Source organism: Canis lupus, chromosome 4 (assembly GCF_048164855.1).
Source record: "Canis lupus baileyi chromosome 4, mCanLup2.hap1, whole genome shotgun sequence".
NCBI lineage: Eukaryota > Metazoa > Chordata > Mammalia > Carnivora > Canidae > Canis > Canis lupus.
Window position 1 is genome coordinate 28,246,557 of NC_132841.1, and position 24,128 is coordinate 28,270,684.

The 24,128-nt window shown below is 51.3% G+C and overlaps 1 protein-coding gene across 24 annotated transcripts in view; it reads right to left on the reverse strand.

Moving 5' to 3' along the window:
* The window catches only part of KCNMA1 (potassium calcium-activated channel subfamily M alpha 1), a 718,149-nt gene extending 694,301 nt beyond the window's left edge, over positions 1-23,848 (reverse strand). For 5 of the 24 annotated variants that reach the window (XM_072823730.1, XM_072823729.1, XM_072823735.1 and 2 more), the window contains exon 1: positions 23,291-23,807. In XM_072823730.1, the coding sequence (XP_072679831.1) occupies positions 23,291-23,665 (375 nt within the window). In that variant the 5' untranslated portion in view covers positions 23,666-23,807. Of the gene's footprint in view, positions 1-9,275; positions 9,589-23,290 lie in introns of those variants that run through there. The other 19 variants (XM_072823732.1, XM_072823748.1, XM_072823746.1 and 16 more) reach the window with 11 other exon arrangements.
* Between the last annotated feature and the right edge of the window lie 280 nt (positions 23,849-24,128).

The following is a 24,128-nucleotide window of genomic DNA, read 5'->3' on the forward strand; positions in this document are numbered from 1 at the left end:
CTGCTTCTCCCTCTGCCTCTGTCTCTCCCTCTCTCTCTCTCTCTCTCATAAATAAATAAAAAAATTTTTTTTAATCTGTCATTTTATCAAACACAGGCAAAGAGCGTCTGCAGGTGTCCGACACTTACACAAACAGAGAGTACAAAATACCCTTTCTTCTGGGGACGCTGGCCAAGCCACTGGCAAACAGAGCGGGGACAGGCCACCTCTGCAGCATCCACACCCTGCCCTGCCCGCCTGGCCAGGGCGGCCTGAAAGGCTCAGGCTCAGCATCCGGAGAGAAATACCCTCAGCGCTCTAGAAGCCACAGACAAGAAAGAGACTCAGTGCCCGAAATACAATTTTAACCAACGTGGAATATTAGTCGATTCATCAGCAAGAGTTTGTTAACACCCGTTTGTTCATTCATTCAACCCGGGTCTACCGAGTGGCCACCTTGTGTCATGCGTCATATGCTTGGTTCTGGGGACACAGAGGAAATACCACAGGCCCCCTGTGTGCCCACTCCTGAAGGACCCACTGTTAGAGGCTTACAGTCTTTTTTTTTTTTAAGATTTTATTTATTTATTCATGAGAGACACAGAGAGAGAGGCAGAGACACAGAGGGAGAAGCAGGCTCCCTGCAGGGAACCCGATGGGGGACTCGATCCCAGGACTCTAGGATCATGACCTGAGCTGAAGGCAGATGCTCAACCACTGACCCACCCAGGTGGCCCAGGGGCTTACAATCTCATCAGAGAGCTGGGCAAGTGAAGCAACACAGAACCCTACAGGGCTATCTCCACCCTCCACCTAACACAGTACTTTGCATAAGGGGGTGAGGGTGGGGGTCCTCAAAGGCAGACCTGAAGAGATCTACTTCTGCTAAATAGCATCGCTCCATGTGCTCCATAATAAAAATGGTGGCCATGATGTACTGAGCATCTGCTACGTGCGACGTAGAACTTTCTCTGTGGTCAGTACCTTACAGGCAAGGGAAGCCAAGGCTTGGGGAGACCACACAGCCCATCAGCGGGAACGGTGAGAGCTAAGCCCAGATCCCGCATGATCCCACACCTCCCCCTGTCACTTGGCAAACAGGAAAGAGCACCCATGTCTGTCCCTTGCTCAGGCCCAACTCAACTGGGGGCTCCCCCAAGGAGGCACCGCCATGCCTACTGTCCCTGGGATCCGCTTCACAGCTGGGACCAGTGGGGGACAGCTTACTGATGATGAAGATATTTGCTTACCTGAGTGACTGTGGCAAGACAAACTAGAAAAGGGGGTGGGAGGTGGGGAAGATGACCCGGAAGTCTTCCTGGAGGAGTTCAGTGTACAGAAAAATGTTTTTGGTGCTCAGAACACATAATCCCCAGTCGAGGAAAAAAGCCCGAGAACAAATACCAGATATTATGTAAACCTTAGAACCTCACCTCCCTCGATGTACCAGAGTAGCACATGTTCCTAAAAGGGGGAACCTGCCAGGTAAGAAATCAGCCTACTCAGGTGAGGCGGTGGAGGCCCAAGAAGGCCCTCTCCTCGGCCCTTCCAGCCCTAACGGTCCCCTGGTCCCTTCATGGCTCCCCAGGCCCCTGCAGGCATTCACAGGACAGGAGGGCCACCCAGGGCGGAAGGCAGATGGGCCCACCAGACTCAAAGGCCTCCTGGAGAAGCACTTTCCAGGCTGTCCCTCACTGCCATCCCTTCCATTCCCTCCGCTCTGGTCTCCGTCTACCTGAGGTTATGGAAGTTGGTTGGCCCAGCACAGAACATTCAGGAGCAAAATCAAAATTCTTATGAAAACATGGGGGAGGGGATCCCTGGGTGGCGCAGCGGTTTAGCGCCTGCCTTTGGTCCAGGGCGCGATCCTGGAGACCCGGGATCAAATCCCACGTCGGGCTCCCGGTGCATGGAGCCTGCTTCTCCCTCTGCCTGTGTCTCTGCCTCTCTCTCTCTCTCTGTGTGTGACTATCATAAATAAATAAATAAATAAAAATTAAAAAAAAAAAAGAAAACATGGGGGATTAATGGACAAAGGGACCCTGAGAATCACCTCCTCCAACCTTCATCTTGCAGGTGAGCAACCTGAGGGTCCCCGAGAAGTGACTCTTCTAGAGTGAGGCCTCGGGCCACCTGGGTGGCTGAGTCTGCCTTCGGCTCAGGTCATGATCCCCAGGTCCTGGGATCGAGTCACGCGTCAGGCTCCCTGCTCAGCAGGGAGTCTGCTTCTCTCTCTCTCCCTCTCCCTCTGCCCCTCCCCACCACTTATTGTCTCTCTCTCTCTCTCTCTCTCTCTCTAGGTAAATAAATAAAATCTTTAAATAAAATAAGATGAGGCCTCTCATACTCCAAAATCCTTCCTTTCCCTTGGCTCCATCCCTTCCCCCTCCTCCCTACAGTGGGTGGGGGGTGATGCAGAGGTAGAGGGAAGGGAGTATTTCTGACTCCACTTTTCCTTTACCCTAAGCTCTGCCGTCATACGTAGATGCTACCAGCCCCCGACTGGCCCATCTCAGTACTCGCTGCTGGCCCCTGGTTACCACGCTCCCTTGAGGGAAGCCCTCCTCCTACCTCACTGTGGCTGTTGACGGAGGAGTGAGGGCTGAAATAACTTCATCAGACGGGAGCTCTCTACTGAGCACCTAAGAGGTGCTGAGTGCTCATTACGATCACCTCATTTTACCCGCACAAAAACTCTATGTGGCAGATATTTTTAGTATTCATATTTTACCGATGAAGAAAGTGAGCTTGGCAAGGCTAAGTAAATTGTCCGAAGCTGCCGAACTAGCGCAACGTTAAGCTGGGATTTCAGGCCTGCTTTTGTCCCTCCTCCAAGGCTAGGCTGTAAAGTTCACAAGCCTGAATTTAAGAGACCAAAGTTAATATTCGAAATGAGTCCTGCCCCTCCATGGTGGGGAGGGGGTGCGAGGGGACGGGGTGAGTTACACATCCGCTCCAGAGCTGCCAGGACTCAAAAGCACTTGGGAAACTTTTCTTTGGAAATCTCCTGCAGAGGTCATGGACATGCCATCCAGAACTTTCAGATTCAATACATCATAATTACACATTTGGGTACCCACACTGGCTTCCTCTCTTATTCATTGGACTTGCTTGCGAACTACCTCTGTTTCCCAAAATCACACTGGCTTTCAAATGTCGAGACATGTCACCCCAGCAACATTCAAAAGAACGCTCCGATGCCATCAACAAGCCTGTTCCCAAAGACGGACCCTCATTTCCCAAGTAAGAATGAAACCATTTGTTCTTTCACTTCTGCATTTATTCAAAAAGCATCTTGTGATGCTAGACACTGTTGTAGGTTGCTATGGAAACAGAGATAAACATAAAAAGTTTTCGGTCTTGGAGTTCTTGACGTGGGGACAATACTTCTTCAGGCAATTTTTGCAGAGGACCTCAAGTGCCCCCGATACTATGGATGCAAACAGGGACATAGAGTCCCAGACTTCAGGAATGCTACATTCCAGCAGGGGGACAGGCATGCCAGCCAGCCCTCTGGAAACTGAACTAACTAGAGAGTTATGGGAGACGGAGTGACCGCCGAAGCTAGTGTCATGGTCCATGTTAGGAAAAGAGTCAGTCCCCAAAGTTGACCAAAGTGAAATAACAATCACAATCAACACTTACGTGGCATTTGTTATGTATCAGGTGCTACTCTAAGCAATCAACGTCTACTTTATCCTCCCAACAAATCCATGAAGTGATTACTATTATCAACCCCACTTCCCAGGTTGAGTACACTGAGGCCCAGAGAGGTTAAGCAACATGCCAAAGGTCTAAAAGTCACCAAGTGGCAGACCTATGATTTGAGGCCGAGCCGTCTGGCTCCAGAGAGGAAGCTCTCGACAACGACACTGAGTTCAGCAGGATGAGAGAGGTTCACTTGGATGTGTACGTTCCGGTCCACTGGGTTTTAGACAAGCAGCCACGTTGCTCCCATTATTACTCACCTAATAATCCCATTGTCTCAGCAATGAACTCTTGAACTCACTCTGGTTAAACACGAAATCTGCACGGGGTGGGATGGGGTAAAAGGAAGTGACCTTTCCAAGGGAGAAGTGCTTCACTACACGGAGGACAGTGAGGGACCGGGGACCCAGCCTCCGCCTTCACCGCCGTCACGCTCTTGATGGTCCAAAGAGCCACTCAAAGTAATATTCAAAGTGGAAGGCAGCTAAGGGGCAGACGGTGCTTTCAAGCCACAAGGCGGAGCACAGGCACCACTGTCAATGCAACCCTCTAACCATGGCGGAGAATAAGGGGCGATGCCAACTGGTGACGGCCAAGACGCCTTTGATCTCTGTTCTCCTTGGAATGTGGAGAGATGGGGCAATTCAGCCCCTTGGTCCCATTGCTCTAGTGTTGAACAAGGAGAGTAGCTTGCAAGTTGAAGGCAGTGACAAGGTTTTCTGGAACCAGAAAACTCTGGCCGGGAACGGAGCCCTGCCCAAGTGCCATAACTACTCCAATGATCAGTGTTTGCCCATCTCTAAAATGGGGATAAGGGAAATAATACCTGAACATGGGCTTCTTGAGAGGCATAAGAGACACAAGGCATGTGGAGTGCTTAACCCCATTTGCAACACCTGGCAGCACCCAGGAAAGATCCAGCAGTATCAGTAATCCTGGCAGATGGTCATATAATCAAGGCAGAGCCAGCTCTGGACAGCTGAAGCCCTCCCCTGTTTTCCCCCAGCATGGCCACTCGGGAGCCCCTTCTGCAGTATGGGTAGGCTCTAAATCCATCTCCAACTCCTCTTGGGTGCCCTCCTACATTTCCCAGGACCCCTTGCAGTTAGGGTACCATGTGACTAAGTTCTGGTCAATAGACTGTGTAGGCAGGAGGGATGTGGACGGCCTCCAGGACTGCTCCCACAGTCACGCCTCACGGGGCTTACTTCTCACCCTCATCTGTCAGATGGATACAGAGGATTCAGCAGAGACTGTAAGAGACCCCTAGAAGATGGCAGATGCATCCACAGGCACGAGAAGCCAGGGGCCCTGAATGTGGAACAAGGCGCCACCCCATCACACTCCACACACACCCTTAATGGCACTTTATAGAGCAATACATAAGCTCCTACTGTATCAAGTCATGGACATGTTGGGGTTGCTTATTATAATAACTGGCCTAGCCTCTGTGTTCTGTGACGTCACGCTGGTATCTTGACAACAGCCACGGTGGGCATATTTACCCCACAGGAACTGACAAATGCCACAAATAGGGGCTTTCTCCCTAGAGAGTAAACACCAGCACATAAGTGGATAAACAGGAGTCAACTAAGCGGAACAGGAGAGGAAGGATAAGGAAAGAGGACACCTGGGTGGTTCGGTGGTTGAGCACCTGACTTTGGCTCAGGGCGTGATCCCCGGGTCCTGGGATTGACTCTTACATCAGGCTCCCTGCAGGGAGCCTGCTTCTCCCTCTGCTTATGTTTCTGTGTGTGTGTGTGTGTGTGTGTGTCTCATGAATGAATAAAATAAAATATTTTTTTTAAATCTTGTATAAAAGAGGATAAGGAAAGAGAATTCTAGGCAGAGCGAAGATCATCTATGACATGAAGGAAGTCCCATGCAGCTGGCTCCAGAGGGTTGGGGAAGAGAGACTAAGAGGAACCCACAGAAGAGGCTAAGAGCTGGATCCAGTAGAAGGACTGTCCAACATGACAGCTATTTGTTCTAGTTATCTATTGTTGCATAAAAAATCACCTCAAAATGTAGTGGTTTACAACAATCATTTTATTTTATCATTTTTCAGTCAGGAATTCAGGAAGGGATGAGCTAGCTGGATCATCTTTGATTACATCAGTTGGGGTTCAAGGATCCATTTCCAAGATGTATTCTTCTCATCACGTCTGGTGTCTTGGTGCTCCGTGGAGCGTCGCTCACCCACCCCCACCATCTCCATGTGGCACCTCAGCCTCCAAGGCTCTCCCTGTAGCCTGGACTTCTCACAGCACGGTGGCCTCAGGACAATCAGATGTCTTATATATGATGGCTGGTTTCTCGAAAGCCAGTGTTCCAGGAGGCCAAGAGGGAAGCTGCAAGGGTTCTTCTGACCTAGTTTCAGAAGTCAGTCACGGGATCCCTGGGTGGCTCAGGGGCTTAGACCTGCCTTCAGCCCAGGGTGTCATCCTGAAGCCCAGGGATCAAGTCCCACATCAGGCTCCTGGAATGGAGCCTGCTTCTCCCTCTGCCCATGTCTCTGCCATTCTCTCTCTCTCTCTCTTTAATGAATAAATAAAAATCTTTAAATAAAATAAAGAAGTCACAGTCACTCTGACTTCATTCTACTGGTTACGAGCAAGTCAGAGTCTGGATTCAAAGCCAGGGAATACCCGAGAGCATGAATACCAGGAGGCTTCGTTTGTCGAGGGCCTTCTTTGAGGACTGGCCACCACACTGTCACTGGTTGGCCAATACTCACAGCCTAATCTCTAGGACCCCTGTGAGGAGCCACAGATCAAAAAAGGAGAACTATCAGCCCTGTCCACAAGGAGCAGCAGATGGGTGATGCTCACGCAGGATGGGGAGGACAAACAGTGGGGAGTGTGGGAGGACAGAGCGAGGCCTGGCTCAGACCGTGCAGAAGGCTTCCCAGGAAGGGGAGACTCCAGGCAAGTGAGCTAAGCCTCCTCGCAGGGTGGGGGAGGCAAAGTGGAGAGTTAAAAGGGAAGGAGGGAGCCATCCCTGAGGTCACACCCAGCCTTCTAGCACACCTGGCCACCCCTGGACCAGGCCAGGCCATCTGCACATTTCCCAGCACGGGCACTGGACGCCGTGCAGCAGTGGCCAGGCAGCAAGAGAGCCAAAGCGGCTCCCGACTATGCCAGCTCATCACCACCAGGCCCACGAACCCGTCCAGTGCAGCGGGGCCCAGGGAGGGGCCGTGAAGCGTAGACCTGTTTACTCTGGCTCGACCTCCTCACCCAGAACCAGCAGGCACCACGACCAGCAGAAAGGCCAGTTATGCAACCACCCTCGCAGCAGCCTGCCAGCCCCAGAGATCCGGCCTGGCCGCCGGGCCCGGTGGGGAGACTGCTGCGGCCTACCAGGCCTGCCTGGGCCTCAACTGCCATTTTCCACATAGGTGTGGGATGCTCTGTTGACAAACACCTGGGGACAGCAGGGGCCGTGGGAGGGAGCTAAAAATAGCACGGCTGGCCACAGAGAGGCCTTTTCCAAATCCTCCGAATCCTGTTATTCCCCATGCACGGGCCCTGGGGGGCACACGCAGGCTAGCACCCAAGCAATCACTCTTTCCAAAGGCTCTCACTGAGAACAAGGGTGGGGGCCTGGGAGCCCTCCTACATCACGTCAGGAGCGGCACCGTCATCAGAAGTCATGGCAACCGGTGCTGGACCTAGGGATGGGAAGGCCAGGTCCACCTTCACACCTCCACACATCCCCAGGGTCTCTGTCTGGCCACCCTCTGACCAGTTCTCCATGTCCTCCACCTTCTCCGGACCTCAAGTTCTTGATGTTTCTCTTACTTGTTAGGCCGTTAAGAATTAAAGGCCTTGTACTGTTTTTAATTTCTTACATAGGTGTATACAACCCAGCTGGACACTTAGAAAAGCCACGTGTGTGGACATGGAGGGTGTACGCTGCACAATTCCAGGGCCATCATTCATGATTCTGAAGGGGAGGGTGCCCCTGGAATCAGGAGGCATGGCTACTGGCCCTGCCCAGGAGGAAACAAGCTGCCTTACACAACTCTGTATCCCCGAGAAAAGGACAGCCATGCTCATGAAGACTCACAGACTGAACCACTTCGTCTCCTGCTTCTAAATATTCGTGCACGAGATCTGGCTGACGAAGGCCACAATATCCACTGGTCTAGAAAGAAATCCATATTGTGATACAATAATGTATTTCCAGGAGGTGGAGGTGGAGAGTGGCAAGGAATCGATCTTTCTAAGGCCAGGGAAGATTCATAACCAGCACTACCTTCTTCAGAGTGCACAGATTAAATTCTCTGCCCCACCGACACCTGAAATGTACTTTATTTATAACAGATTGGGAAATTCAGATATAGTTATGTGCTTTTCATACAACTCCCATTCTTTTAATAAAATAGGTTCAGAGTTCCAGATATGAGCAAATAGCATGTGGGAATAATAAGGCATCATGTCACACCAGGATACTTAGGTTCACAGTTTAATGATAAGGCTTGGCTGGTGGGTGTCAAATTTCTCCACTCCTCACGCCCTCCTGCAGGTGTGTGCACAAATACACACATACCACACACACCTCAAGTTTTTAAAAATATGTTTGAACTCTGCATCCTACTCCTAATATCTCCTGTGTGTGTGTTAATATCAGAAAGAGTGGTTTTAGGGGATCCCTGGGTGGCTCAGCGGTTTAGCACCTGCCTTCGGCCCAGGATTGAGTCTCACATCGGGCCGCCTGCAGGGAGCCTGCTTCTCCCTCTGCCTGTGTCTCTGCCTCTCTCTCTCTCTGTGTGTATCTCCCATGAATAAATAAATATAATCTTTAAAAAAAAATAGTGGTTTTTTCCAAAACTTCAAGGAAGACCAGTACTCAGAAAAATGCCCCATACTTATTCTGTGCCTCCAAATCCCTCCTCCCCAACATAGAAATATGGCACATGTGCCACGGTGCATAAAGTCTGATTATGTATCAGATATGAATCTCAAAGCAGCCCTAGGGTTGTGCAGTGAGCAACCTATACAACTGCACACAGCACACCTGCCTATCAGGTACAGAAAAGGTGCTGAACCCATGTTCCAGCAAGGAAAAGCAAGACTCAGAGAGATTGAAAGGACTAGTATCCCTTAAGGGTCACCTCTATCCTCATGGTATACAATTCTCTGAATTTATCTAAGAGGTTTCATGCCTCATCCTGGGATGATACGGGAGTCTCCACATGCCAACTCTTCTCTTACGCCCTGTTTTCCCTCCCTCTGTGACACGGATGACCTGAGCAGAGCTAACCTACCGCTGCTACAGGAGGTAAACCTGGCAGTGTACAGGGCAAGGGTGAGACGTGCGGGCTCCACCGCCCACCTGTCTGCACTTCAACCTGGCCCAGCCCCTCACTAGTGTGTTACCCTGGGCAAGTTACTCAGCCTCTCTATGCCTCAGTTTCCTCATCTGTAAAGTGATGGCAATACCACCTATTTTGCTGGGTTGTTGCGAGGATTAAATAAGATAATACATGCGAAGAACTTGGAAATCACCAGACACATAGTAAGCACTCAAAGTCTGTTATCCAAAAATTTATTTATATATATATTTATAAATATATATATACATATATATATATATATCCTCTGTACCTCAGTGTTCTGATCTATAAAATGGATCAATAAACATGATTATTCCATAGGACTGTTTTGAAGGTTGGCTAACAGAAGAAACATATGGAGCTTAAAACAGGGCTTGATGCATCGTAACTGCTCCAAAAACAAAAGTTTGTGATTAATTTTTTTCCCTAAGAAGTCAGTTACCCCAGTTCACAGGAGACTTACCAAAACGAAAGCCCGAGTAAGTGTAGGTAGGGATCCATGCCACATCTGGGGAGGAGCAGCAAATGGCCAAGAGAGACTGAGTGTCAACCGCTATTTGCTACAACAGGTGACAGACAGGATGTATTAAGGATTAGAGGTCTTTGTTTTAAATGAATTTTCTTCCTGAGGTCAGGAAGTTACAGAGGAGCGTAGGTGCACAGGCGCCTGAGAGGTAGGGAGGAAAGAAGGGGCCCTGCTCACTTGCCGGTTTCTCTTCTCACCATTAGAATCCTTTGAAAGCCCTGCCTCGCATTTAAATAGCATCATCCCCTGGAGATGGCTGTTTCAGCTTCATTACAGTCTGTGTTCATAGAGTACAAATAGAAACCTTTGTGATTTTATTAGTTTCCATGCAACTCAGGAGAGATTTGCATGATAACATTTCAGCTCCTGATTTAAAGAAGGGACCAATTAAAAATATAGCGCTCACACTGCCTGTCATCGGAAAATGAGAAGGTACCCAGAGTTTGAAAAATCTCTGCCGTATCTGGTTCATGGCTATAAAGCAAACATTCAGTACGGCAGATACAATAACTCCCATCTCATTTTTAGTGTATTTTGTAAGAAATACTTGCAGGATGTCTGCACCCCCTCATATGAGTGTAACTACACCTACAGAAAAATCTAAAGCAGTATTTTTGCCCAGGCTTCGTCAAGTCCTGCACAATGACCAGTTCACTCAATAATACCCAAAGGCTACTTGGTACCCTGTGGATCTGTGAAGCACTAATGTAATGTGTCTGTGACAAGTTAAAATGTAATATGTGGGGACGCCTGGGTGGCTCAGCAGTTGAGCATCTCCCTTCGGCCCAGGGCGTGACCCGGGGTCCCGGGATCGGCCTCCCTGCAGGGAGCCTGCTTCTCTCTCTGCCTGTGTGTCTGCCCCTCTCTCAGTGTCTCTCATCAATAAATAAATTCTTTTTTAAAAATAAATAAAACAAAATAAAATGTAACACGTGGCCCCCAGTAGCAAGATCTAATTGATGTTATGTAACCTAAGACTATTTGGTCCAGTCCGTTCTGATGTAGTCGATGCTTACAATTTGGAGGTTGGGGGCGGGGGTGGATTTTATTTCAAAAGTTATTGAGTGTGCGGGGATCATCCCTTCAGACACTAGCTCCTTTGCCACAGAAGCTTTGATCATCTCCTCCCGGCTTCTGGAGGCTGAAATGCTCCATGGAACGGAGCCAAGATGAACATTCTCACTCCAGGGTTGCCTTCTGGGCCAAGTCAAGGAAAAGCATCAAAGCAGGTTGATTTGCGTGACCTTCTCTTTAATGAGATGTTTCTTTTTATGCCCAACCTCCACAAAGCCAGCCTATCATAGCGCACCACTTACAGCCTATAATCTAAGACGTCGCCAACCTTGCCTCCACACCAAAACTTAAAACTAAAACCCCAGCAGTGACGTGGCTATTTCCTTAGAAGTAACAGTAGAGTCACAAAAAAACCTATTTCTAAGACTTTTTTTTGGTCTCGTTTTGCTTTTTTTAATCACAAGTTTGAAGATACTTCCAAAAGGGCCTATGTCCTCAGACCGTAATTCTTAACTACGCCATCTCATCCAAGTCAGTATGGACATTTCGGAGACGCATCAGTCAGATTTCACTCTCGTGATTTATAATAGAACCAGGACTGCCCGATTGCCCTAAATGATTCGCTCCTGGGTTCTTCATCGGGTACCAACGGTAACTTTAGAATCTGATTTGAAGAAACAGCTGTTATACTGAAATCACTGAATCAGAGAACACGTTACATGTAAGAAAACCGAGGCCCAGGGACAATGACTTGCCTAAGGTACCAGAGCCACTCCTATGTCAAGATCAAAACTCCAGTAGCCTTTAACTTCACTCTTAGAATAGATGCCATTAAACCGGACTCCACAGACAGAAGCAGGGTTGTGGTGTCTGTTCTGCTCTCAGTACGGGCACCACCTAAATCCAACAAGGCCAGGCTGGGTACTTCTCACAGGATTGCCATTTACCAACCCTTAGAGGAAAATTACTAGCTGCCCCAAGGACAAACATGAGTGCCACGGTGGCCACGGTGAAGAATGCGAGAGGAAAATGAGTCCAAAGATAATGGGGGAGGGGGTCATCTCCAGGAGGTAGGGTTGGGGGGGGATTTTCTTTTCCTTTATTCTATTGTGGTAAAATAGGAACAGCATAGAACTTACCATCTTAACCATCTTTAAGTATACAGTTCAGTACTATTAAGATTATTCAGCGTTGGGCAGAATGCTTCCAATCTTGCAAAACTTACACTTTGTGCCCGTTAAACCCCCCCCCCGTAGCCCTTGGTAACCACCATTCTACTTCTATCTTTATGAATTTGACTATTCTAGGTACTTCATATAAGTAGAACCACACAGTTGCTGTCGTTCTGTGCCTGACTCATGTCACCTAACATAATATCCTCAAGGTCCATCCACGTCGTAGCATGTTTTACAATTTCCTTTCTTTATAAGGCTGAATAATACTCCATTGCAAGTATATGGTACATTTTGTTTTTTTTCATTCATCTGTCAGGGAACATTTGGGTGGCTTCCACCTTTTGGCTTTTATGAATAATGCTACTATGAACACGGGTGTGCAAATATCTTCTTTTGGATTTGTACCCAGAAGTGGAATTGCTGAATCATATGGTAATCCAATTTTCAATTTTTTTTTTGAGGAACCACCATACTTCTTTCCACAATGACTGCATCACTTTATATTCCCATCAACAGTGCAAAAGGATTCCAAATCCTCACAGCTTAGCCAACACTTGTTATTTTCTGGGCTGGTTTGTTGTTGATGTTTTTAATAGTAGCATCCCAGTGGGTATGAGGTGTTCTTTTTTTTTTTCTAATGCCTTGCTTCGACAATGAACATATCGTACACTTAAGATGAAGGACAAAAGTGTAACACATTGATGTTAAAAAAGGAATCTTAAGAATGAATGAAAGATTGAGTGTAAGACCAGAAACCATAAAACTCCTAGAAGAAGACACAGGCGCTCAGCTTCTTGACATCAGTCTTGGCCATGATACATCAGATTTGACACTAAAAACAAAGGCAACAAGAGCAAAAATAGACGAGTGGAACTACATCAAACTAAAAAACCCTTGTACAACAAAGGAAACCACCATCAAAATGAAAAGGCAACCTGCTGAATGGGAGAAAATATTTGCAAATCATATATATCTGATAAGGAGTTAATACCCAAAATATACAAAGAATATATACAACTCAATAACAAAAAAAAAAGCAAACAATCTGATTTTTAAAAATGAGCAGAAGAGGGGCGCTTGGGTGGCTCAGCCAATTAAGCATCTGACTTCGGCTCAGGTCATGATCCCAGGGTCCTGGGATCCAGCCCTACATCAGGTTCCCTGCTCAGTGTGGAGTCTGCTTCTCCCTCTCCCCTGCCCCTCCTCCTGCTCATGCTCGCTCGCTCTCAAATAAATAAATAATTTTAAGTACAATGAGTTCTCTGTCTCTCATGAATAAATAAATAAAATCTTTATTTAAAAAAGTAAAAGGAAAAGAAAAAGTGCAATGAGTTATCACCTCACATCTGTTAAAATGGCTATTATCAAAAAGACAAGAAATAGGGCAGCCTGGGTGGCTCAGCAGTTTAGCGCTGCCTTTGGCCCAGGGTGCGATCCTGGAGACCCAGGATCAAGTCCCATGTCAGGCTCCCTGCATGGAGCTTGCTTCTCCCTCTGCCTGTGTCTCTGCCCCTCTCTCTTTCTCTCTGTGTGTGTCTCTCATTAATAAATAAATAAAATCTTAAAAAAAAAAAAAAGACAAGAAATAACAAATGCTGGCAAGGATGTGGAGAAAAGGCAACAGTATGCACTGCTGGTGGAAATATAAACCAATGCAGCCACTGTGGAAAACAGTATGGGGGTTTCTCAAAAAATTAAAATAGAGCCACCCTATGTTACAGCAATTCCACTTCGGGGCATTTATCCAAAGAAACCAAAAACACTAACTCAAAAAGATATATGTACCCCCATGTTCATTACAGCATTATTTATAATACGTAAGATACAGAAACAACCTAAGTGTCCACTGATAGAGGAACGGATAAAGAAAATGTGATTGAGGGATGCCTGGGTGGCTCAGTGGTTCAGCGTCTGCCTTTGGCTCACGGCGTGATCCCGGGGTCAAGTCCCACATCAGGCTCCATGTGGGGAGCCTGCTTCTTCTCCCTCTGCCTATGTCTCTGCCTCTCTCTGTCTCTCTCATGAATAAATAAATAAATAAAACCTTTGAAAAAGAGAGAAAAAAAAGAAAATGTGATTGATAGACAGATAGATAGAAACATTGACAATTTTTAAAAAAGAAAAAAAAACAATGTATATAAAGCTGTTGCCAGCTAATGTTGGTCATGAAAATCCCTAGCACTTCGGATAAACCCTGCCATCTTCCGAAAGAACCTTCCCACAAACCTGAGAGCCTTTTCTCCGAGCTCTTCACTTGATTATCATTGGATACCCACTTTCTCCTCTTCCAGAGCCAGAAAGGGTCTATACTCCAAAGCAAGTTAATGCAGCAACTGTTCCTCAAGAGGGATAGGACTCTGCTCCCGTATAACGGGCACGCAAAAAAGATCCCCACGGGCCACAGGCCACCCAGTTAACTAGACAATAGTTCTCACTGGAAGAGCTGAAATCTTCCACAAGTGAAATCATTCTTTCTACTGGTCTTTACATAACGCTTCACTCTTGGGGGGTGAGGTCACTTGTCATGACTTACTCATTAAGACAAAGGTGTAGGAACTAAAAATCCATCTAATTATATATTTACCCAACATCTAACTCCCAAAAGAGAAATTCTGTTTTTCACTGTGTGAACACCTCCCTCTACCCCTTACTCTCCCTCACCTTCTCCTCTTGCACGTTCCCTTTTCTGGTTTCTTTCTGTTCTGCAGAATAGGGGACATGGCGACGATAGCATATGGAAGCCCAGAGAAGAGGTAAGATGAGCAGTTGGGAGGAACAACCCTCGATCCCAGAGAGCAGCTATACTTAAATGGTGCAAAAAGAGGCTCCAGATCACTATCTGCTCTCTCTCGTTTGGGAACAGCTGACACCTAGAAAGCAGAGACCAACTCAGGCATCTTCACAAAGGATCCATGCTCTCTACATCTGGATTCTTGGCGTGGCCTCAGAATCACATCTGCTCCCAGCCAAGCCCAGCGCTAAATGGTGAAGGAAGCTAACCTTGGAACATAGTACATGTGTCATTGACAAAGAGGCAACTCAATGGCCAAGGGACAGCCCACACCTCCGCCCACAGCTTCCAGCAAGACCAGACACATCCTGGAGGGCAAACCATCAGAACCAACAGCCAAAATGGACCCTTTCCAAACTTTGGGGGACGGGACAAGGAGAAACCTCATTACCCCAGGTGAAGGACACTGGGAAGTCATTAAGAAAAAAAGAAAGTGGCCTGAGAGGGGTAGGACTATGGGCATTCTAGCCCTCAACAACACTGCTGACATTAACCACCACCCAGCTCTGGGCCTTCCTGGGCTGGACTTAGAACCCGAAATCTACTATCCTCCAAGATTTGTTCTCTGTGTCATGGGAACAGACCAGAAGCAAAGAGGGGTTCACGTAAGGAGAAAGATCTTTCCATTCATTCCAAGGTGGGTTTGTCCTCCGTGTGGCCTCAGATGATCGTGACACCCCCATCCCCTATGATGACAGGGCTTGGGGTTCCCAGCACTGGCCCTGGGGAGGAAGTACCCAGACCCTAAATCTCCCTTTCACCTCTATGACTTCGTAATGCCCTGTGATTCTGAGCTGGCGAGAGCAAGTCCCTGTCTGCTGTCCACTAACCTGCCAAATCCAGTCTCTGCTCTCAGATGCCGGTGAAGTCACTATGGAAGAAGTGGAGGAAGGAAAGGGTGAAGAGCAGCAGGAAGGAGAGAAAAGAGAAAGATAGGCGTTTCTGCTAAATGCCCAGAGTAAGCCAGATCTGGGGCCCTCAGAAAACCAGGCAGGCAGGCCAAGGAAACAGCATAGAGAATACCAAGTGAATGAGATGTCTTAAATAATTTCGCCTTTGGCCATGTAAAGAAGCATTAGTCATACAGGTAATGAGATCTCAAAGGGAGATGAGGATGTTCAGTATATCCATTCTGGACCTGGAGTGTCAATTACATTTCCAAATTGGCAATTAGACAAAGACAAAGACAATCACCAAATAATGCCGAAAAAAGCAAATCCCATCGTCCATTCTTCTGAAGCTGCCCTTCCATCCCCTGCCTGACTCAGCCAGCTCACAAGCAGCTACTCATCGTGAACCAAATCCTTGAGCTGCTGGTCAAGAGAGACCTGGGTGGCATGAATAACCGAAATCCAGGAATGACTCAAACATCGTCAGGTCACCAAATCAGGCCCATCCCTTTCACCAGCCTTTTTCCATAGCTTCTGACAAATTACCGGAAAGAGCAGCAAAATGTCCTGGCACCTACTACGCTCCCACCCGGACCCCAGCTAACCAGTAGGGAAAGGACCCTCCCAACACATATGTGCGCCTGTGTTTATATGACTCAGCCCCTGCCCTCAGGGGGTTTGCAGGCAACTCAGAGAGCAGACGTGTGCACACCCCATGAGAACACAGCTGTTTTTTTCCCTCTCACCCTGTCCAATAAAAGTCACAACGGGGTCTTATTTTTCCCCTGGTACCAGCTCGGTTTCAGGCACATAGTATGCACTTACTAGGTAGTAAAAGCCAAATCTAGAACAACAATCATAACCATAATATTCATCCGAGGATCGGTTCCATGCTGGACACTGTGCCAGGCCCTTCTTCACCCTGGCTGCCGAAGACTCTTTTGGCTGAGAGTTTCCTCCAGCTTCTCCTCTTCGACAATGGAAAGACATAAACAGCACATCTCAAGGAAAAAGTCCCTGACAGTATGAGCTGCAAACAACCGTGCTAAGGTGACAAAAGGAGCTACTCTCAATTTCACCTGCTAGGATCATTGAGAAGAGCAGCTGGAGGGCGCACCGTGCCAGCCAGCCATCCTCCCCACACTCAGGATCAGCGTTGAGTCCAAACCTTTTAAGTCGAACCCTCCATTTGGGAAGGCCCACCCAGGACCCTGTGGCAAGTCAGGCTGGCAGTCTTGCTGCCCACTGACTTCAAACACTCCAGAGGGAGTGGCCAGCGGCTGGCTCCCTGGAGCATCACCACAGCGCAGCCCTGGCTACACCACGAGCCTTTAATTTTGCAAGAAGGTGGTTTGGCTGAGCTGCCGTCCTGGACGTCTGGAAGCCTCGCCCCTTGCAGGGTGACCAACTGGCGCGAGGGACAGCCCGCACGCCGACGGGCAGACAGCACACAGGCCACACCCTGTACACCCATAGAATGCTGCTCAGGCCCCCACAGGCCAACCCCAAACCAACAGCGCTGGCGGGTGCCTTGGGAGGGGGCACCCGAACAATCAGCTCCAGCAGGGAGGGCCCAGACCGAACCACGGCAGCTCGGAGGGGGCTGCGCGGAGTCTTCTGGACCAGACTGTCCTGGCACAGGGAACCTTCCTTGTCTCACCCCTCCTCACTGCTCAGGAGCTGGGAATTTCCATATTTAAAAATAGGCTCCTTTTCAGGGAGGGATTGACTGGAGGCCGAGGAATGGCCAGAGCCTTGCTACTCAGTGTGGTCTGCACAGCACAACACACCTGCCCGTGTCTTGTGGGATGTGCGGAACTTCGGGCCTGACCCTGGACCTTCTGAATCACGGGCTGCATTTTAACGGCTCCCCAGGTGATTCGTATGCAATATTAAGGTGTGAGGAGCCCAGGACTAGACCAACAAATGCTGTCTCCTGCGCTCGGAAGCAGAGGTCTGACATCCCAACTCAACATTCCTTGAGACTTCTACCCAGAGCAAGAGGACACCCCTGCCTCCGAGGCTGAGATTCCTTCACTGTGCGCCCAGGGCCAGGATTCCACCCACTGCAGAAGCATTTCAAAAGAGGAGGCACTTTTGGTCTGCTGCCCAAGCCCAGAAAGGCCCTGGAATTTCAGAGGTCCTGCAGGAGGCCTGAGCTCGCCCGACCCCTAGATATGTATCCAGGAAGGGTCACGATTCCCAGCAGGGCCCCGGAGCCGTGGCATCACGGCATGAACACAGCCCTTTTCACCAGAGCCACAGAAGCGGCCCTCCAAGGGCTCCACAGCTCTGAAGTCCCAAGAAGGCGTTGGCTGCCGGGACTTGCAGATTACTGTGGTCACTGCCACTGTGAGCCAGGACCCCCCCCCCAACCAGCCACCCACTTTGGGAAGGAGGCCCTGGCACTGCAGTCCACTGCCAGCCCGACCATCTCAACAGCACGTGTCTTGTGCCCTGGTGAGACAGAGAGGGACCCAAAGCAAGCACTTACTCCCTGCTACCAGGCACCCCCAATGAATGGCCCTATGCAGGGAAGAGGACAGTAGCGAGGCAAAGAGGGGGCCCACTTGGCCTTGGCATTCTTTCTGTCCCACGTATGTTTGGATAAGTCTCCAGAGTCAGCCCAAGGCCTTAGGTCACCTGTGTCCTCCTAGGAAAGTCTATGAAATAGGGCTGGAGAGAGTACCTACCCCATAGGGCTGTGCTCTGTTACAATCCCCAATGTGCAGATGAGGAAACTGAGGTACAAAGCAGTAAAGTCCTTGCCCAAGGTCACAGGCAGACTCTTGGGTACCACACAGCACGCCTGACAGCTAGGCGAGTGTGCTCAAAGGGAGCACAGGTAAGAGCAGTTTAAGGGATTTCTCTACTACAGGGCTTCTCCAAGCCTGTGATGTGACTCTCCAAGGTTGGTTGGGGGGGGGGGGGGGGGCGCTCAGGTGTGCCACGACTCACAATGGTTTTCACACGGTAAGGACAAGCGCTCCACAGAACACACTTTGGGAAACACTGCTTTCAGGAAAGCTGGTGCCAGTACAGAGAACCCTGGCCAGGAAACTGTGACATAATCGGGGGAACAGGTCTGTGAGCTCTGGACTGGGGTAACAGGGAAGGACGTCGTCCCTTCTTGATGGTATGATGGGGGCCAGCCTGCCCTCCTACTGAATAGCTCCCATCCTCTCCGGCTGCCACTCCCGGAGCCACACAGTGTCAACACTAGTCAACGCTTAGTCCACTGACATCCCCACCCTCAAAATAGCAGCATCCGAACACAGAACTTCCCCTGGCCGCCCCTCCCCAATCCTCCAGCCTTGCAACAGCCAAGAGCCATGAACCCAAACCTCCATCTGACCCTGAGCGGCTATCGGACCCGCCTTCCGAGTCTAGTGGTTCCTTTCAACTCAAAAGTTCTATGTGTTATAGTCTGTGCCCCTCTGGGGTCAAACTCAAGTAATCCAGGAGAAAATAAACTCACCACTTTGCAGAACTATTTACGGGAAACCTGCCTCGTGCCAGGCCTGTGCTGGGTACCATATACCCATTATTGCTATTCCTCAAAGCATCTGACAAAGTAGGCATCAATATGGTCTTTTTACAGATGAAGAAATCAAGGCTGGATGTGGCTGGCAGCCAAATACGCCCCGCTAATGAGTGTGAGATTCACGATTTGCACCTGGGTCTGACTGCCGAGTCTCTCCTGAAGGGTGCACTTCCATTAGGAGTGCCAGGAACGAGGAGCAAACGCCCCCTGCACGAGGGCAGGTCAGCAGGAACCCCGCCGGTGACCGGACCTGAGAGCTCGTCCAGGGCCAACCCTAAGGGCTCTGATCGGAGAGAATTATCTGAAGGCCACCCGACGCAGGCAATCCCCAAGACGCGATGAGGCAGCGGGGCCAATCTGGAGTCAAGAATTCTGAGGCACTGAAGCTCCAGCCCCGATTGGACGCGTCGGGCCAGACCCTGGGTAATTACCGAGCCATAACAGGATCTGATATTTATATTACTCACCAACCTGACAGAGAAAACGTGTTGTTTTTCTCAGACACACAGCCATGGAGACAATACCTCAATAATTCATTACATGCAGACCAGGCTTGATCAAGCCCGAACTTCCACGGGGAGGACAGCTCAAACTGAGGCCAGGTGCGGGCCTTTGCTGGGCCGCATTCGGGTCCCCCAGCCAGCCACAGCTCCGTCAGAAAGCTGGCCTTGGTTTCCCCAGGCTAATCTGAAGAGATTACCCTGACGTGTGCTGGAAGAGGAAAGAGCGGCAATAAAGACGCAGAGGCACCATAAGGCTGAATTCCTCAAGAATTTGCCAAAAAATTGCAACACACATTCTGAGCTAGAAACTTTCCCCGTACTCTCTCGACTCCTGCCAACCACGGACACTAAATCCCAGAGCAGGAAGGGGCATCAGAAGTCACAGAACTCAATCTCCACATTTTAAACACAAGGAGAAGGAGACTAGAGATGTTAAATGAGTTCTTCAAGGTCACGGCCTTAGCCAGGCTGCCTGCGCTTCTCACTGTTCACTACAGTCTGCAACTGGATTGGACCTCAGAACATCACAGCCTCGTGAACACAGAGCTCTGATGAAACCCAACAGAGGAAAACAATACTGTGAAAAAAGTACAGCAAAGAACACAGTACTGGATGATGGTGCCCAAGTTCTCAACAGGGGGGAAATGTGACAAGGTCTCTTACTTCCCCCCAAAAAAGTCCACATACCATTCTTTTCAAAATAGTAAAGTCACTCATCATTTGAGATTCAGAGGCCAAAGTGCTAATGATGAGATGCCCCATGAGAAACACCCCTAAAAAAAAAAAAAAAAAGGAAACATCCCTAGCCCTGGGTTCCTTTGATCACAAGTAGGGTCCCAGAGGCCAAGTACTTGTGACATCAGAGCACCTTGCTAAAACTTACCTCCTACGGAATTTCAGATGCTAAAAACCAGCCCTCCACGGGACCCCAGCTCCTGGCGGATCATCCTGGGACTGAATGAGGGCGAGAGTGAGCATATCTGACGGCCAACAGAATTCTGGGCAAAAGCAGTCTAGGTTTGCTTGGGAAGCGTGGCGCTAAAACAATTATTCCAAGCTTAGGCCAAATGCATTCTTCTGTACGGATCTCGACAACTACCAAATACTTGGAAAGCAAAAAGAATGAAGGACAAAAAAAAAAAAAAAAAACACCAAGAGGGCAGTAAAAATACAGACCTCAGGGGCAGAAAGAAAAGCCTAGGAAAGGCCTAAGTTATTATTTAGGGGTGTAATGAGCTGGCTACACATGGTTCAAGTGAGAAAATCAAGGGGCAGTTATCAAGAGATTCTGGGCATGTTTTAAAGTGTGCTCCAATGGTATCAAAAGTGACCCGAGACGGTCCTCCATTGGCCTCATAACCTCCCAACCAACTGCAGACACCTCTTGTCCCAGGTGGATTTTTGGTAGAAACTTCCAGTTATGTCAACTCAGCCGGCCTCGGAACTACAAAATACAGTCTAATAGACAGGGATCTTTTTTTTTTTTTTCCAATGATCATTGCCAAAAACCTATTTTTCTCGAGAAGGCTGACAGAAGTTATGCTTGGTCATCGTTTATGAAAGAGATTCTCTATAGGAACGATCCCATCAGCATTTCATCACAGGTAGTGCAGTGGCATTGGTGAACCCCTAGAGTAAAAGGAGGTGGGAGTGTGTTTAAAACCACACGATCACAAAAACACCCAAACTTATTTGGACTTACTGAAAAAGTTTTCATTAATGATCAAGAATGTCCAATTCCTTAAGGATGAGGAGGCTGTTAAAAACTTCACCAAAAAAAAAAAAAAAAACTTCACCAAAATCGCTCAGGGGCCTCAAACATTTTAGATGCCCATCACGGGGAGCTATCCCTCCTCCGAGGACAGACTCAGACTCTCTCAGTAAAGGGAAAAAAACAAACAAAACTCCAGGACTGGACTGTGGGAGGAAGAGGAGATGAGTGAATGTGTGATCAAGAAGGCTCCATGAATAATCTGTTGAGAGGAAGGCAAGAAACACGGTCGCACGGTCTCGGGGTTCAGACTCTGCTTAACCTGTTTGCTTCTCTGGAATACGAGAGGCTTCCCACCTGGACAAGTATGGGAGACACCTCTCCGGAGGAGAAGGTAACTCCAAAGAAAACCGGCTGGCCAACATCTGGAAGCCTCCAGAGAAGTGGGAGGAGGAGGAAGAGAGAGAGAGATGGCTTTTATTCTTCTCCCTTATTTCCAACACACCAGTATTTTCCAAAACACAAATGTGCTGCCACAAAACACAGCTGAGCTCCAGCACCCAGCGCGTGTATAATTAATGATGGGGAGAGAGCGCCTGGGGTCACCCGGTGCTTCACCCACAGCCCCTTGGCTTCCCTACTCGCCATGGCAACCGAGGAGGCTGCTACAAGTTGCCGAGCCCTGCGCGAGTTCCAGGGGTCCTGGGATCAACTTTACTAGGAAAAGGTGTGAACATTCCCCCCAAGACCTGCTTCGCCCTCCCCGGGTTCCCCTCTTCTCCTTCATCTCCCCTCCGGCCGACCGGAGAGAATGCTGGCGCCGTGAAGTCCCCTAGGATGCGAACTGCTCAAACACAAGGCGGCTGGATCCCTCCTTTTTCTCTCTCTCTCTTTTTTTTTTTTCCAGTTCTTTCTTTTTTAATTCTGCTGTCTTTGATGAAAAACTGCCCCAGCCCCTCACCTTCGGCCAGTGGGGGGCGGGGGGGGGGTTGAAGAGGACATCTCTAGGGACCCGGCGACAGACCAGGCAGTGAGCCTAGCAACCGCACTTAAGGTGTAGCGCGCCCGGGTGCAGGTGGGCGTCCCCGCGCCAGGAATAGCTCCAGGCGACACCCAGCCACCTCGAGAGCCCGGGGAGCGGGGAGGAGGCTCCCGCACGGACCTCCCGCGCCCGCTCCCCGCCTCTGGCGGCATTTCCGGGGACCTAAGGAGGGTGGCGTGGGGGCGCGAGCACAGAGGCTGGAGCGCGGGGTGGGGTGCGTTCCACCGGCACATCCAAGGGACGGCGAGGCAGGTGGCACCGGCTGCGCGACCTCGCACATTCCTAAAGTGGCGGCCTCCGCGGGTTGCCTCCAAAACTGGGAGGCATCTCCCCAACTTTCCCTCGCGGTCCCCGAAGTCCCCCCCTCCACTTCCCCTGGCCACGTTCCTCCCCCGGGATTCCCCCGCCCGAAAGGTTTCCCCCTCGCTGCCGACTCCGCCAACTCGTCTCCCCAACAGGTTTCTCGAGTGCGGGCTGCCGTGCCGCCCCCCTCGCCCGCCACCCCGAGCCCCCGCCGCCCCCGCCCGCCACCCCGGGCCCCGCGCGCCCCGCTCCCCGGCCCCGCGCCCCGAGCCCCCGGCCCGCCCCGCCCGCGCCCCCGAGCTCTGCGCGCTCCGCACCCCGGGCCCCCGGCCCCCCCGCCCGCCACCCCCGGCCCCGCGACCCCGAGCCCCGCGCGCTCCGCGCCCCCGGCCCGCCCCGCCCGCCCCCCCGGCCCCGCGCGCTCCGCTCCCGGAGCCCCCGGCCCGCCCCCCAGCTCCCCGCGACCCCGGCCCCGCGCGCCCCGCTCCCCCCGCCCCGCCGCGCCCCGCCCGCGGCCCCAGCAGGAGCCAGGGGCCGGGACTGGGCGCCCGCGTCCCGGAGCGCGCCGGTCGGGGGCAGGTCGGGGGCGACTCGGGGGCCCCGGCGCGCCGCCCTCCGCGCCGAGCGGGGCGCGGGGAGGGCGCAGGGCAGGGCAGGGCAGGGCAGGGCAGGGCAGGCGGCGCGGGGAAGGCAGGCAGGGATGCGGCGCGGCGCGAGCAGGGGTGGGCTGGCGCAGGGGGCGGGCGCCCGGGGCGCGCGTTACCTTGGTCTTGCCCCCGCAGTGGCAGCACACGGTCCACAGGTACTTGAGCGTCCGCCAGAGCAAGATGATGAAGAGGCCCCCGAAGAAAGTCACCATGGAGGAGGCCAGGAAAGCCCACCACATGCGCTGGCCCCGGCTGTCGCACGGCACCTCCATGGTCACCGGGATGATGAGCGCATCCATCTTGGGCTCGTGGACCGAGGACGAGGAGGAAGAGGAGGAGGAGGAGGAAGAGGAGGAGGAAGAGGAGGAGGAGGAGGAGGAGGACGCGTCTAGGCTGAGATGGTTCGCGTGGATATTGCTACTCATTCTAAGACTGCTGCCTCCGCCGCCGCCGCCGCCGCCGCTGCCGCCGCCGCCGCCACCATTTGCCATAGCTAGCAGCGGGCGGCCGGCGCAGGGGCTCGGGGGAGCTCCTCCCGCCGCCAGCGCCACCCCGAACACCCGTCAACAGCCATGTTGCCGCTGCTGCCGCCGCCGCCGCCGCCGCGGAGCGCGGGGAGGGGGCGGGGAGGCGCCTGGGCTCGGGGCGCTGTGCGCGACCTGGCGGGGTGCGCCGAGATATATACGGCGGGACGCCGCCGCCGCCGCCGCCGCCGCCCTCCCCCGCCGCCCGCCGCCCGCCGCCCGCCGCCGCCGCCGCCGCCCGGGGGGAGGGGATGCAGCGCGCCCGCCGCTCCCGCCCGGCCCGCGCCCCGCCGCCCAACGCCCCGAGCGCGCGGAGCGAGGGCGCACCGGGGGTCCGCGCCGCCCCCGGGCCGCCCCGGCCCTGCCCCTGCCCCTGCCCCGGGCCCGCGCGCCCCCCGCGCCCCCCGCGCCCCCCGCCCGCCGTGCGCCA